This window comes from Antedon mediterranea, chromosome 4 (assembly GCF_964355755.1).
Source record: "Antedon mediterranea chromosome 4, ecAntMedi1.1, whole genome shotgun sequence".
NCBI lineage: Eukaryota > Metazoa > Echinodermata > Crinoidea > Comatulida > Antedonidae > Antedon > Antedon mediterranea.
Genome location: NC_092673.1, coordinates 34,792,445 through 34,806,398, shown reverse-complemented (window position 1 = coordinate 34,806,398; position 13,954 = coordinate 34,792,445). Strand labels below are relative to the sequence as shown.

Genomic DNA, 13,954 nt, shown 5'->3' with positions numbered 1-13,954 from the left:
AGATATGATATTAACTTGTGTCCAGACTGGTTTACACTAGTGTTGCCATATCCAGATCATGGAGTGTACAGAATATATCAACATTATTGTAAAGTGAGATATGATAAAACTTGTGTCCAGACTGGTTTACACTAGTGTTGCCATATCCAGATCATGGAGTGTACAGAATATATCAACATTATTGTAAAGTGAGATATGATATTAACTTGTGTTCAGACTGATTTACACTAGTGTTGCCATATCCAGATCATAGAGTGTACAGAATATATCAACATTATTGTAAAGTGAGATATGATATTAACTTGTGTTCAGACATAATTAACCCATTAAAAGGATAATATAAATCCAAAGGCAAATTACTGAAAAATTACAATGCTGTGGGTATCAGTGGCTGGAAGTATTATATATAAACATATTAGCAACTCAGTCAAACACTTACTAAACACTTATTTTACGCAACCGCACATGCTAAAACAAGATGTACACTTACATAGCTGGACATTGAATTCATATAAACAATTAAAAAAAAAATTATAATTGACTGAAATACTAGTTTTAAACCATATAAAATTGTACTCAAAACCTCAGAATTTATAACAATTGCAGATGCAGTATCTGGATTTTCAATCCTTAAAAAAGTTGTAAATAAGTCTGAATAACCATTTTATACATGAATGAATCCTTTATAGTAGAATATAGTTAAAATAAATATTTGATGTAAAATATTAAAATAAGCAACAATTATCTTTTGGCATAATTGCAATAGACATAATATACTTTTCTTTGGTTTTTCTTTAAAAGTTCACATTGATCTTTGATAATTAGTACAAGATGTTTAATTACAATAAAATAGACAACACAGCAGAAGCATTGTGTCCCATTCATTCATTAGAAATAGATTGTACAATATGTAAAAACACTTTCTTTTTGTAAATATATAAACATTTTTTTAAATACTTTTTTACATGATTGGTAACAATGCCTGCAGACTTACTATTTCTCTAATGAGAGTCCAGTAATCAATATGAATACACAGATGAGGCTATCGACAGAGTCGACTGTGTATACACAGATGAGGCTATCGACACAGTTGACTGTGTATAATTCATTCATTTCTATTGGCGTGGTCCACCATGTGTACACATATGAATAGACCTGTGATGGACTAACCTATAGTATACCCTCCCATGTGTACACATATGAATAGACCTGTGATGGACTAACCTATAGTCCACCCTCTTGTTCACTTCAACTGGTAAATCAATTTCAAGCCACAGAGCTCAACAAAAAATTGACTTGATTGTACTTTCTTCCTTTTGTTTTTCGGAGGAAATCTTTCCGCGCTTTACTTTTTTGTGACTTTCATTATGTCTATACTCAGTCTGTGTACATAGTTGTTAATTTTCCTTTTGGTTTACACATTTCTTCCCATATTTGCTTGCTTTCTGGGTCACATGCTCTGGTGCAGTATAACCAAGTAACAAACATGTAATCAATCGGCCTCTCAAAGGGGACATGTGATGTTCCGCTGTTAGTTATACTCTCTCTAACTTCAAAATTAGACCTACTGTCATGCTGGTCTGACTTCTTAGTAGACACATATGTTTATGTTTGTTTTTTTTTAGATATTTTTTTAAAAATACCGAAGTTATGTTATGTGCTCAAATGTGGTAGTGATATGACATCATCATGTCCATATATGAGCACATCACATTTTTTTGTCACATAAAGTTTGATAATGTAGACATCAAAGTAGCATTTGTTAGATTTGTCTCACTTTGACATCCGTTAGGTCAAACATAATGCACGTTGTTACAGTCAAGTTCGTCAATTCCTTTGAATGTTCTTTCGGCAGAAACATCTCTTGTCAAACTTCCGTTTCTTGACGTTTGCCCTTTTGCCCCTTTTTTATGACCGCTGATATACTCTTCAAATTTCTTCATAAGAATTTTTGGATTTTTACTGGCGCAAGTTTCCAATTCTGCCAGGGAAAAAAAATGTAATGAATAATGGATAGAAGTAAGCTCACCAAACTTTAATTTTTGCAAATTTTGCAATTGGAAACCCTACCACGAAAAAAGGGGAAAAACGAAATCAAATTTACACAGTCTTATCAGTCAGTACAACAAACAATGATGCTTCGTCGTGTCAGTGTCGCAGTGGAAGGTTTGCGATACAAAAAAAAGATATAAAAACAATTATTTACTAGTTAGTACAGTTAGTTACAGTTAGTACAGTAGGCCTACTACTGTAATTCATAATTTAAAGTTCTTTTAACTAAAATGACGTCTGTGAAAACGTTGAGTGGTAAATCGTGAAAATAATAAATAATACCACATATAATAATGTGGTATGGAAAACAAGTGCAGTCAGCCAGTTTTTCAAAGCTACCCTATCACATCATTTGCTACTCAATCAATGTTCATATGATTTGAATTCATTTTACCTTTTAACACAAATCCAGAGTCTTTGATTGTCTTGTGTCCATGTTTCCATGTGGTGTACAAATTTAAAAATATACTGCCGTAGAATTCATTCACTACAGCTATTACTTGCTGTCTTTTATTGCATTCTCTTAAAATATAAACAAATATGTATAAGGTATAAGGTATTTATGACCTAAGCTTAAAACTGAGGATATTTGGATTAGGCCCTGTACAGACCCCCGGCAGCCAGCAGTGCAGTGCCTACCCAATCAGCACACCGGGAGACGATCCACTACTCTTTTCAAATAGTGTACCAAGTAAAACAAATACATAACTTAAGAACAAAAAATCAGTACTGAAGTAATAAATTAATATATCTTTAAATAAAGACATTTCTATCTTACAACAAAGATCACTAAGAATTTCCAAGGATATGTATCTAGAAAGTTAAAAAAAAGCTTCCATTCAAAATTGTTCATGGGAGTATTGCAATCTACTGTCACTTTTGCTAAGCATGCTTCACCTTTAACCCTAGAGTCAAAAGTTAAGTCTACTATACCTTGATAACCTCTCATGTCGTAGAGTTTGCAATGCAATCCTGGTCATGTTGACTGACATGACACAAAATGGAAAGTTCTGAAAGAAATGTGTATGTTGAAATAATAATAGTGCTTGTCTAAAAAAGATGATGATCATTCCAGTGGCAATATTTTGAAATTATTCGTATTAACAATAATAAAGGGCTATCAATAAATAGTAGACATTTGACTGTCAAAAATAGAGACCCTGTGTTCAATTCATGACAACTCCCAGTCTACTCAGCTGTAAATGAGTACTTGGTTGGAAATACTTGGAGGAAAGGTGGTGGTAGCTACCATAAAACATAATGCAGAGGCTTAGTAAAATAAGCTCCTAACAGCTAATTCTTCTGTGTTCAGAAATAAATGAATTTTTAACATACCGATAAATAAGAAGGTTAAAGTTTAAAAGGAAATAGAACACTTGGGGACACTTTTGGGATGCAACAAAGGGCGCGTTTATACAACACACGCATATTCTACACGCCTACGAAAAGTGTGTTGTATAACAACAAAGAGATTCCGTGTAATGAGATTTTAATTGCAAAAAAGGCTACTTGGCTGAATCCTAAAATTTGGTGGATTTCCGGTCGCCGTTACCGTGTTGGAAGTGTCCTCAGGGTATATTTTGACCTCTCGTTAAAACAGGTCGTAATATCAATCATGTCATGCGACATTGCTAACAAGATTGGGCCCATTTATTGCTGCTTCGCTGCCAGCAATCATCCTCCTACCACGTCTTACGCCTAGCCTAGTGGTGGGGCCAACTCGTAGTGGTAGTAGGCATCTATCGTTTCCCACTCCAAACAGAATAAAAAAAATAACATCGCAAAAATGGCATCTTCTTCCATAGTGTATAGATGAAACAATGAAACCCTTAAAATAACTTTTATTAATTTAAATGAACCGAGAACAAAATAAACAACAATGCAAACGTGAACGAACACAATATAATGAAAATGGTAAAAACCGCGCGAATCGACAGCGAGGAGGCGACGATGATTGTTGACAACTCAGCCAATTCAAGCGCGATCAACGATTTGACCTTTTATCCTAGCATGCACTGCGTGTTGATGAAACTTCCGGTATAACACGGTATCGTGATTTCTAGTATAACAGCAAACGTTAAGGTGGGTTGACCTCGGTCCGAACAACACGCTAAAAATTAAAGCCGTGTTCAAATTTAGGGTGTTGTATAAACACGACAAAAGTTTTCTTTTAATAGTGGTGTGTAATAGGGATTGGATAGTGGTGTGTACTAGGGATTGGACAAAGTGTTGAAACATATTTTGCTCCTTTACAGGAAAGTGTCCTGTTATACAGTGTATTCTTTACCTGAGTTTCGTGTTGTGAAATTTTGTAGATGTCCTTTGCAAGTTGGAATGTGTTGTTGTCCATAACAAAATATAGAAGTGTCATCAATGCCAGGAATCCACATGCTCTAAGGTCTGTTGTTGGATCATTACCTGAAGTAAACAAGAAAAGATAATGACAAATGTCAAAATTAAAGTGTAAGTATATCCACAAATGCGTTTGTCAATATTTAAAATAAACTTGAGGTGAACTGTGTACTTAAGCCTGTATGCTAACTGAGAAAAAAATCCTATTTTAGTGCGACTTCTCGATCATATCATGTTGCTTTAGCATTGTATTATTTTGACACTTGGAAATTATTTTTTGAAAGAAATCATCAAATCTATATCACATTCTGATTCAATACAGTTTGGTAGCAGAAGTGGGGAATCGCAACACGAGGGAGGACCAGAATTTTCCTTAGATTATGATCTGGAAGGTGATCGATCAGGGTAGGAAGCATTTTTGAGATATATAATAGCTTGATAATCATGTATCTGGTTTATTGCATGTATGGGAGACTGGATAGAATAAAAAATGTGTCAGACTCTGCAAGTTCTCACACATATTAATAAATATCAATAGCCTCACATACCTTGAAATCCTATTTGTTCCCAGTGACTTCCAAATCGAGGACAGTCTATTGTTGTTCCTGTGAGTTTCTTATAAATTGTTTGAAGCACCCTTCGATGTACCTCTACATTGTCATCAAATTGGTCTAAAATTTAAAGAATAAATTAATTACAAAATTAGCCATTATATAGGATGGATAGGAATTAGTAAATAGTCTTAACCAAATAAAAATAATTTTTACAATGTCCGACTTATTTTGAGAATTATTCTGAATTATGTTCAAAATGACGTTTAGCTTATTAACCTCAGGTGCTCTGTTTAATGACAGCAAATTACGTATATAACTTAATAGTATGTATGGTACTCACATTGCGCTATGGCAAAAACTAAATCCCGTTCTTCAAGCAAGTTTCGGTTCATTTTCGGAGGACCAAAAAGGAAGTGACTAACGGCATCAAATCCACTTCTATCTACAGTTGTTTTAATTTTATACTAAGGTTGGCGACAACAAACAAATTAGAAAAATATTAAAATATAAATCTCAAGTATCAAACTAACACTGGTATATATACTGGATGCTGCATATAAAGTGTGGTTGTCACTAGCAACACAACCTAATCACGTATCAACGCAAATTATTGGAAGGACAATTTTGCATTGTCTCGTTAATGAGAAATGCTGGGAAATTAAATACAACGGAGGGTTTCTTTTTTATGGAATCACCACAATTATACAGTTCAGAATCATGCGTATTACTTGCTCTGAGCAAAATGTTGTACTTTTTTGTAGAATAAATATTAATATTTGCATATATCTGGATCAGTAAATAATGGGATAAAGTAAAGACAGAAATGAACTGTCATTGTACTGAAACTCAGCATTTCTATGCCACCTAATCCTCCCTCCCTTTTCAACCAGGCACTCATTTACAGCTGAGTAAACTGGGAGTTGAACCCTGTATGAAGATACAGTAAATTGAAATGCACATACATGATATGACAGATCCTTACCTTGTAGATCTCCATATTGCACTGTTGGAAATATGCTAATGCTTCATTGAATGATATCAGTGGAGTTTTATTGACGCTCGATAGTTTACCTGAAAAATAAAATCGTATCATTTTAAAAACAAATGCAAATTTCATCAATACTAGGGTAACAATAAATAATACCATATATCATAGGTTCATGGTTTACAAAAAAAGTGTGCTGTTCTCAAATATGGTAGTGATATGGCCAAATATGGTAGTGATATGGCCAAATATGGTAGTGATATGAAATCATCATATCCATTTATGGGCACATCACATTTTTTTGTCACATTAAGTTTGATACCAATTTAGGCATATTGCTAGATACAGTAACTGGCAATAGCTATTGGGAGTGGAATTGCTTTTAATGGATTCACAAAAATCTTGCCATACAAGATTCATACAAATGACCTCTATTCTTACAGCATGTTGACAACAAATAATTAATAAACTTTCACCAAGGTTAATAAGCATTGCCTTTTTTGATATACAGTAGGCCCATTGCAAGCTAAAAATAAATAACAAATATTTATAGCAATACATTCAATAAAATTTAATATGAAGATTATAGGTTTGTATTAAAGAAAATTTACCAAGATGTTAAACTATTACAATATGCATGTTACTTATATTATTATATATTACTTATATATATTATATAAAGATTTTGTTAATTGTACGGGTGAGGTGTTGGGGAGGAGATATGTTTAAATTAGTTGACAATTAACGCATATAGGAATGGAGACATACAAACAACAATTTTATCGTGCGAAATATAACATGTTAAACAATAAAAAAAAGAAGAAACAGTCAACATTTAGTGAAAAAGAAAAGAGAATACCATAAAGACAAAAGGAAATATTAAAACAAATTCTACAGATGACAAAAAAAGGGAAAAGAAAGAACTCAATGTGTGCATAAAGTTCAAAGTGTTGTGTTATAAAAACAGGACAGTACATTTTTACACAACTAAACTAACTAAAAACCCAACAAAAAATTGATGAAAATAGTTATAAATAAGTGTACAACAAGATGTAACATTGAATGCAATTATCAACATGCTATATAAGTACCAACACGTTACAGTAGAATCCCCACTTTGGGGGTCGGGGGCACACCCTACTAAAACTTGGTTCCAACTAGGACGCAACAAAATCCCAACGCAAGCACATTAATTAATCAAAAGAGATGCATTATTCAAACTGTCACTTGTAAATGGTCAATTCGCTTGCGTTGCGGCCTACTGTATGTCTTTGGGTTGCGTTCTAGTGGGAACCAAGCTTTAAGGGAACACAGAGGCAATATAATTTTGCTTCAACACTATGTCCATGGCCAACTTCCATGCTGGGAACACTTCTATTAAGAGGACAGTACACTTCCTGCTTCGAGTCCTGCTGAACGTGTCCTCTCAGTTGGAGCTCTACTGTATTTACTTAATATCTTAAATAAATACTTTACTTCATAAGGTTGTTTATTAAGATTACTTTAAATAAATAAATAAATATAACAAATTGATTATAAAATACTAAAGTACTAAAATAACATAACACACAGCAACCACTGAAAGAAAACCATACCTTCAATGTGTTCTCCTGAAAGCAATAAGGAAAAGAAAAAGCAACAGATTTTAATTTCAATCAATTTTTTTCAAAATTCAAAGTTCTGTCTACACTATCAAAAAGTGTGACTGTGATGTGCCCAAATATGGTAGCGATATACCCAAATATGGTAGTGGTATGACATCATAATGTCCATATATGAGCACATAAAGTTTGATAGAGTAGGCAGAGCTTAAGATTAGTACTATAAAACAAAAAGTACTTTTTTCTATGCCATCCATTTTCATTTTAGACTTTATTTCTATGACGCTTTTAACAAAGCACCTTACACCACAAAAGCAATATAAAAACATGAATAGAATTATGTTTGATTGAGCAACACAACCATTTTTATGTCTAATTTAGGATTGTGAACATCCTTAAGTTACCACAAAATGGTTTCCCTGAAATGGTTGTTTGAAGAATGCATTTTAAAAAGTTAGCCTTGAAGAAATTGAATCATAGAAATAAATTTTTTAGTTATTTATTTACAGTAAATTAGGTGTTTTGTAGGTATATCTTACCAGGTTGTATTGTGTCTACAGCATCCCAGTCAGCCTGGGCCTGTAAGAGGCTTTCCTTCAAGTCACTATTCTCTGGTCTTCTTTCCCCTGCTGTCCGCCTTACAAAATCCCATTCATCATGCCCTGAGTACAGTTTAGACTGATATGGTGGAGACTTCTGCCTAAGGTATGACCTTTCACCTGGACTTTGGTTTAAGTCAGTGATGTGTAGGGGCTCTGCATGTCCCGATGTTTTTGGCACTCGACTATAAGGCAAGGATCTTGAATGTTGGCTGTATGTTCCTGAATTAGGAGGAATATTTTGGGATGGAGTCCTTTGGCTGGGTAATTGATGGTTAGGATTCTTCTTTGAGCTCTTTGGTGTGTGATATGGAGGCTGGTACGCATCATTGTCAGGACGATGCGAATTCTGTGGGAAGAAACAGGATGTGATAAGTCGAAACTGTACTCTCCAATCACAATAGATATCCTTTAAATAATTAAAGATGTATTGTCCCCCAAAAACATGAAAAATGTAAATTACTTAAATCAGACTTTGAATATGTTATTTTGTAGTTTTAATAAAGTTAATCACTTTCATAGAAAAGAAAATAATGTATTCACCTATAAATTGACAAAATAAATGGTTAAATTCCACAAAAAACCCACTGGCTGGCAGCCAATTTGGCCATTTTTTGCTTTAAATTATAGTTTTTTTAGATAAATACATTTTTTTCGATCCAATTTTTGGTGAAAGTGGTCAACTATTCAGTTACATTAAAATGGTATATTAAAAAAAAATAAGAATTATTTTTTCAGGGGGACAATACATCTTTAAGTATCAGTTAAGTCAATCAGTCAAAGGTGTTGTGGTAAACAAACATTATAGGATTAAATCATTTATGTCACCATTTCAAGTACAGTCAACTCTCCCAATACCGGACACCCTTGGGCGGGCATATATTTTCCGGTTTTTCGAAAGTCCGGTTTCCTGAAAACATTTTTAAAGTCATCACGTTGTCACTGAAAATGCTTTGAATCACCGGTCCGAATGCTGCCCGGTACGATCTCCTAGCGTAGGGAAGGCCTAGGCTATGATTGTATCAATCTAGTTTTAATTAAATAAATACTGATAGGCCTGGCCTACTTTATTAATATTAAGCTAATTCAATTTACCTTTTTTAAAAGTTACATTATTTACTGTACCAATAAAACATGTTACAATAGTAAATTATTGTTTCTCAATGTGTTTTTAACGGCAAAAAGGCCTACGTACGTACGTACGGTGAACATAATTTCGGTCTGTTTATTGTTTTTCGTGAGCTAGCTAGCAGCAGCAGCAGCATGGTGCAGTGTGGTGGGGGTGATAAGGGCTTTGATTGATGCGCATGTGCAGAGGTGTCATAACCAAATAAAAACGCCCACACCTAGACCACATGTTTTTTAAGCTCCTTTATTTTGACGTAATTTGATAGCAATAAACGAGCCAAGCAATAATGACACAATAATTAATTGGTAACATTTCAAAGTTTATTAACACTAGTTAAGTCAAGTTCATTCCGTTTACGTTTTGCCATAATGATTTCCAAATTTATAATGATGCACATTTTTAGTGAAACATTCCTTTTTAAAGTCCTATTGCAATTGTGAATTTAACAATAATTTAAACAAAACAAAGACACAAAGTGGAATGTAAATTGAACTTTATTAAAAAACAATTCATATGCTAAAAAACAGGGAGTTGTTAACAACTCCCTGCTAAAAACAATAGATAGCGCTTCGATGTGAAAAAGCCCACCGCAGTTCGATACGCAACAAAGCAATTGCCGCCTCGTGGGTTAACAATGAACTGACCTGTCAATCACAGTGTAGTGCTCCATGGCAACATTATTTGATCGTACCGCGAAACGTCGTGCACTTCATGCATGGTCAGGGTATGGTTAAAAGCTTTTGTACATTGTGAATGTATTGAATCCGAGTCAGCGACGACGATGTTGCGTTGTTTTCGTAAATATTTGGAGTTTTTTAACTGTCAGTCCGGTTTTCAGACGCTAATTTTCGTGTTTTGTATTTCATAATTTGTCCGGATTCCGGAATTGGGTATTCCGGTTTTCATAATAAATTACAGTACATTTAGAATAGGGACAAATTGGGCCCTCCAAAAAAGTCCGGTTTTTCGTGAATTCCGGTTTTGGGAGAGTCCGGTATTGGGAGAGTTGACTGTATATAGCACAGTTACACTTACTTTTAGTCCGTTGCTTCCAATGTCATGATTATTATGGGCTTCAAAAGGTGGTACCTGAAGAAAAAAAGTATAATATATTATAACACACCTGATTGTATTCTTGCATTACGCATCACGTCATTTGGATTTATCAGTACCTAACAGAAAAGTGATATCTAATGTGATAATTAATGAGCTCTAGTGCATATTCAGTTTTTGTAAACATTGTGAGACTTTTTGTCACGCGACCTTGTTGACTGATCGCAATCGAAAATCAACTTGTGTGCGCCGTCTATAACTGTTTTACTCTATCTTTTTTAATGGCCTAGCTTCCCGGCCTAGCATGTGAAAATCACACTGTTGTATTACTTAGTGGTTGAATGTAATTCTTGTCACGCATATTTGTAACAGTATTCAGTTTGTATACAGTTACAGTTAGGAGTTAGGCATTTAGTTCGGCCTACCTACAGTATATTTATCATGTCCACTGCAGGTCTCTAGTTTGATAAGGGTGCATCGGGAAAAGGGGGGCATTAAAAGGGGGGCATTGAAATCCTTGGTTACAGGCTTGTACTGTTAATGTATTATGCACAGTAGTTGGTTTTTCAAAAACGGATAATAAGATGAGGTCATCATTATTGCCCGATTGAGAACAGTAAATTTACTTAATAATTTACTTACATCCCTAATAATAGCAGCTTCACTTTGTGAATTTCGTTTACGGTGACCACAATCAGAATTTTCTGACTGAGATCGCGAGTATAGAGGCCGTGTCTGAATGCCGTATGTTGAAGAAGATTGTTGCGATTTCTGAAATGTGAATTGGTTTTCAATTGTTGCTTTCTTTGACTGTGATGGAGCCAATTCCCAGATGTCATCCTAATAAAAAAAATATTATTAGAACTAATATCAATTAATAAAATTACTATTTGCCTTACGCTGTGGCCAAACGAAATATCAACTTTATTTGTTTTCCATGATGAATCACATGACCACACCATAGAGTCTCAAGTAATTCTCACATGTTCATCTTTCCAAATGTACCGATTGACTTTTTGACACGATAGCTGCATAGCGCGTCATGAAAACGGAAAATCGCTAAATGCTAGAAAGAAAACTGTTCAACCTTTTACAATGCAAAGTTTTAGTTTTAGTTTTTATGCTTCAAACAAATTGAGATTTTTATTTTAGATTATGCTTCTGACATTATTCATAAACCACATAATGCTTAACTTTATGAATGTCCCATTGAACTTCAATTGTAAATTCAAGACAACTTTTTAATTTCGTATTTATAATGTTGCAATATTGTGTACGCTTTATCACATTTTAACATTTATTTTATAAGTATTGTAAATGTTTTCTTGTAAGAATTTTGAGATGCAACACGTCTTTACAAATCCTAAAGCACAAAAAAATGTGATGTGCCCATATATGGACATGATGATGTCATATAACTACCATATTTGGGCACATCACTACATATTTTGGGCACTTCACTACCATATTTGGGCAAATCACACTTTTTTGTCTAGTCACACTAGTTTTGACAATCAAAAGCTCCTTATTTGTTAAGTAAAAAACCTTAATATTTTACATACCTTTTGATACTTTGCAGTAGAAATTCTGTACTGGTTAGAAATTGGCTTTGGACTTGGCGAGGCCGTAGAATATTTTGCATCAAATATGTCATCAAAGTCATCTAGATCTTCAGCGTGATCGTCCGAGTTGAAAGCAAGTTCAAACTGGAACTCTCTTTCACTGTCCATACTTCTAAAGTAATAAACAAGTTTAAAGAAAGGCTTTAGTTTTGTTATCTATGCCATTTATTTCTTTTCTTTTAGTATTTTGTTATAATATCAATCTGTGCATCCTGGTATTTATAATGGGCTGCTTAAATTATTAATATCAGAATTTTTCACATATTTAACGTTTAAGACAAACACAATGATCGCAATATAGATCCATCAAATAGTATTTATATTTACAGAAATGTTGTTTGTGACGTTAAATGAGATCGAAAAAACGTAGTAAAGCGTCTTTAATAATAATTACTAAATCTTGACTTTTACCCTACCCTATCTAAACTGAACCTACACTACATATTACTATGCCTTAGTAGGCCTACTATCCCATAACCTGTCTTAGACCTACTACTACTACTACTAGTACTACTACTACTACTACTAGTACTACTACTACTACTACTAGCCACTTGCCGTTATGCACTTGTCAATTGTATGACCCACTATACGACCCCCGGGAGAGGTGCGTCATGGGTGCGTCATTTACAAATAATTACTGACGCAGGGGTGCGTCAAAAAACCTAGATGATACTGTACGTCACATCAATGAACAAGGTGTGTCAATGTCCGTCACTTTACCACCCACCATATCATAAACAACATGGTCACAGTGCGTCAAAATGGGTGCGTCATGGTCACCTAAAGGTAAGTCACCTTTTTGACGCACGGGTGCGTCATGGTATTCAAAAGTATGACGCACATCGGACAAATGACGCACCTCTCCCGGGGGTCGTATAGTGGGTCATACAATTGACAAGTGCATTAGAGAACAGACTGATAGTAAACATGTTAATTTTTACCCTAAATGAAAACATCCCTCTAGGAAAATGAGTAAAAATGATGATGAGTAAAGACAATGATGAGTGAAGAGGATGATTAGTGAAGACGATAATAATAATAATAATAATAACAGGATTTTTATAGCGCAAATACCACTCAAGAGTGCTCAAGGCGCATTTAAAAAAAAAAGAAAAACAGAAAAAAAAAAACCCCCAAAAAAAACCGATAAGTTAAAAAAAAAGGAAAACAATTTTGCCAAGCAGAGAGTAGATCCCATAACCCCTAAGCTGGAGCCATAGCCTCATCTCTACTATATACACCACAGAGCCATCCAGCTTGTCGGTCGGTTTTATTTTGTACATGAATTGAAGGAATAAAACATACGTATTCGTAAGCATTTTAACCGACTAATCTGAAATGGGTTGACAGCGTTCCTTCTGTATATTCGTAAGTAAGTGAATCCGGCCCTGATGAGATGGTTCCCCCGGGATGATTCGGCCCATTTCTTGGCCGAAACGTCTCACTTTAGTCCAAACCAATACAATGATTGTTAATATCATTAATATAGCCTAGCCTGGTAGTAGGCCTACGTAGGTATAGCCTAACTAGCAGAGCCTAGGCCTACAGGCTACTACTAGCTAGGCCTATGTAGGCTAGGCCTCCTAGGCCTAGCTATCAGACTACCTTCCTATCTATTTATATGGCAGGCCTAGCCTAGCCTCTAGTTAGGCCTAGCTAACTAGAAAGAACAAAATATATATTGATCGCCATTAATTTATAAATATGTCTTTTCTTTAATTTAACCTCAACTACATGTAACCTAGACATGCCGTGTACATTATACTATAGTAATTAAATAAAATGTTTACAAACCGGACTCGTCGGCTAGACGGATCTTCCGCCATGTTTTAATGCGGTTTTTTGAAGAAGAAGTCCACGCAAGTTGCCAAAATAAATTAAAATATTTAATTTATTAAAGCAAAAATGCTTTGATATATTTAACTAATATTAAATAACGTACAGTACTTGATAGTACTAAACTACAATTTGTTATTATCGTATAACTATTATCCATATGTAAAG

The 13,954-nt window shown here is 34.4% G+C and overlaps 1 protein-coding gene across 2 annotated transcripts; it reads right to left on the bottom strand.

The window, feature by feature from the left end:
• Positions 1–880: 880 nt before the first annotated feature.
• Positions 881–13,846, bottom strand: LOC140046456 (ELMO domain-containing protein 3-like). 2 transcript variants are annotated; one of them, XM_072091105.1, is made up of 13 exons: positions 13,745–13,846; positions 11,888–12,059; positions 10,968–11,165; positions 10,308–10,361; positions 8,084–8,492; positions 7,539–7,553; positions 5,941–6,029; positions 5,299–5,422; positions 4,953–5,075; positions 4,340–4,470; positions 2,986–3,062; positions 2,447–2,574; positions 881–1,981 (listed from the first exon to the last, which is right to left on the bottom strand). In XM_072091105.1, the coding sequence occupies exons 1-13, from the start codon at positions 13,774–13,776 to the stop codon at positions 1,794–1,796; spliced, it is 1,740 nt and encodes a 579-aa protein (XP_071947206.1). In that variant the 5' UTR covers positions 13,777–13,846; the 3' UTR covers positions 881–1,793. The 2 variants fall into 2 exon arrangements, with proteins under 2 accessions (XP_071947206.1, XP_071947207.1); XM_072091106.1 differs by lacking the exon at positions 7,539–7,553.
• Between the last annotated feature and the right edge of the window lie 108 nt (positions 13,847–13,954).

Bases quoted from the DNA above. Each gene is read 5' to 3' on its own strand.
- LOC140046456 (XM_072091105.1), bottom strand. From the start codon at position 13,776: ATGGCGGAAGATCCGTCTAGCCGACGAGTCCG. The intron at 4,471-4,952 runs GTATGTGAGGCT...TGTTTACTTCAG, and splicing joins GGAACAAATAGGATTTCAAG to GTAATGATCCAACAACAGAC. The intron at 3,063-4,339 runs GTAAAGAATACA...CATTTCTTTCAG, and splicing joins TTTCACAACACGAAACTCAG to AACTTTCCATTTTGTGTCAT.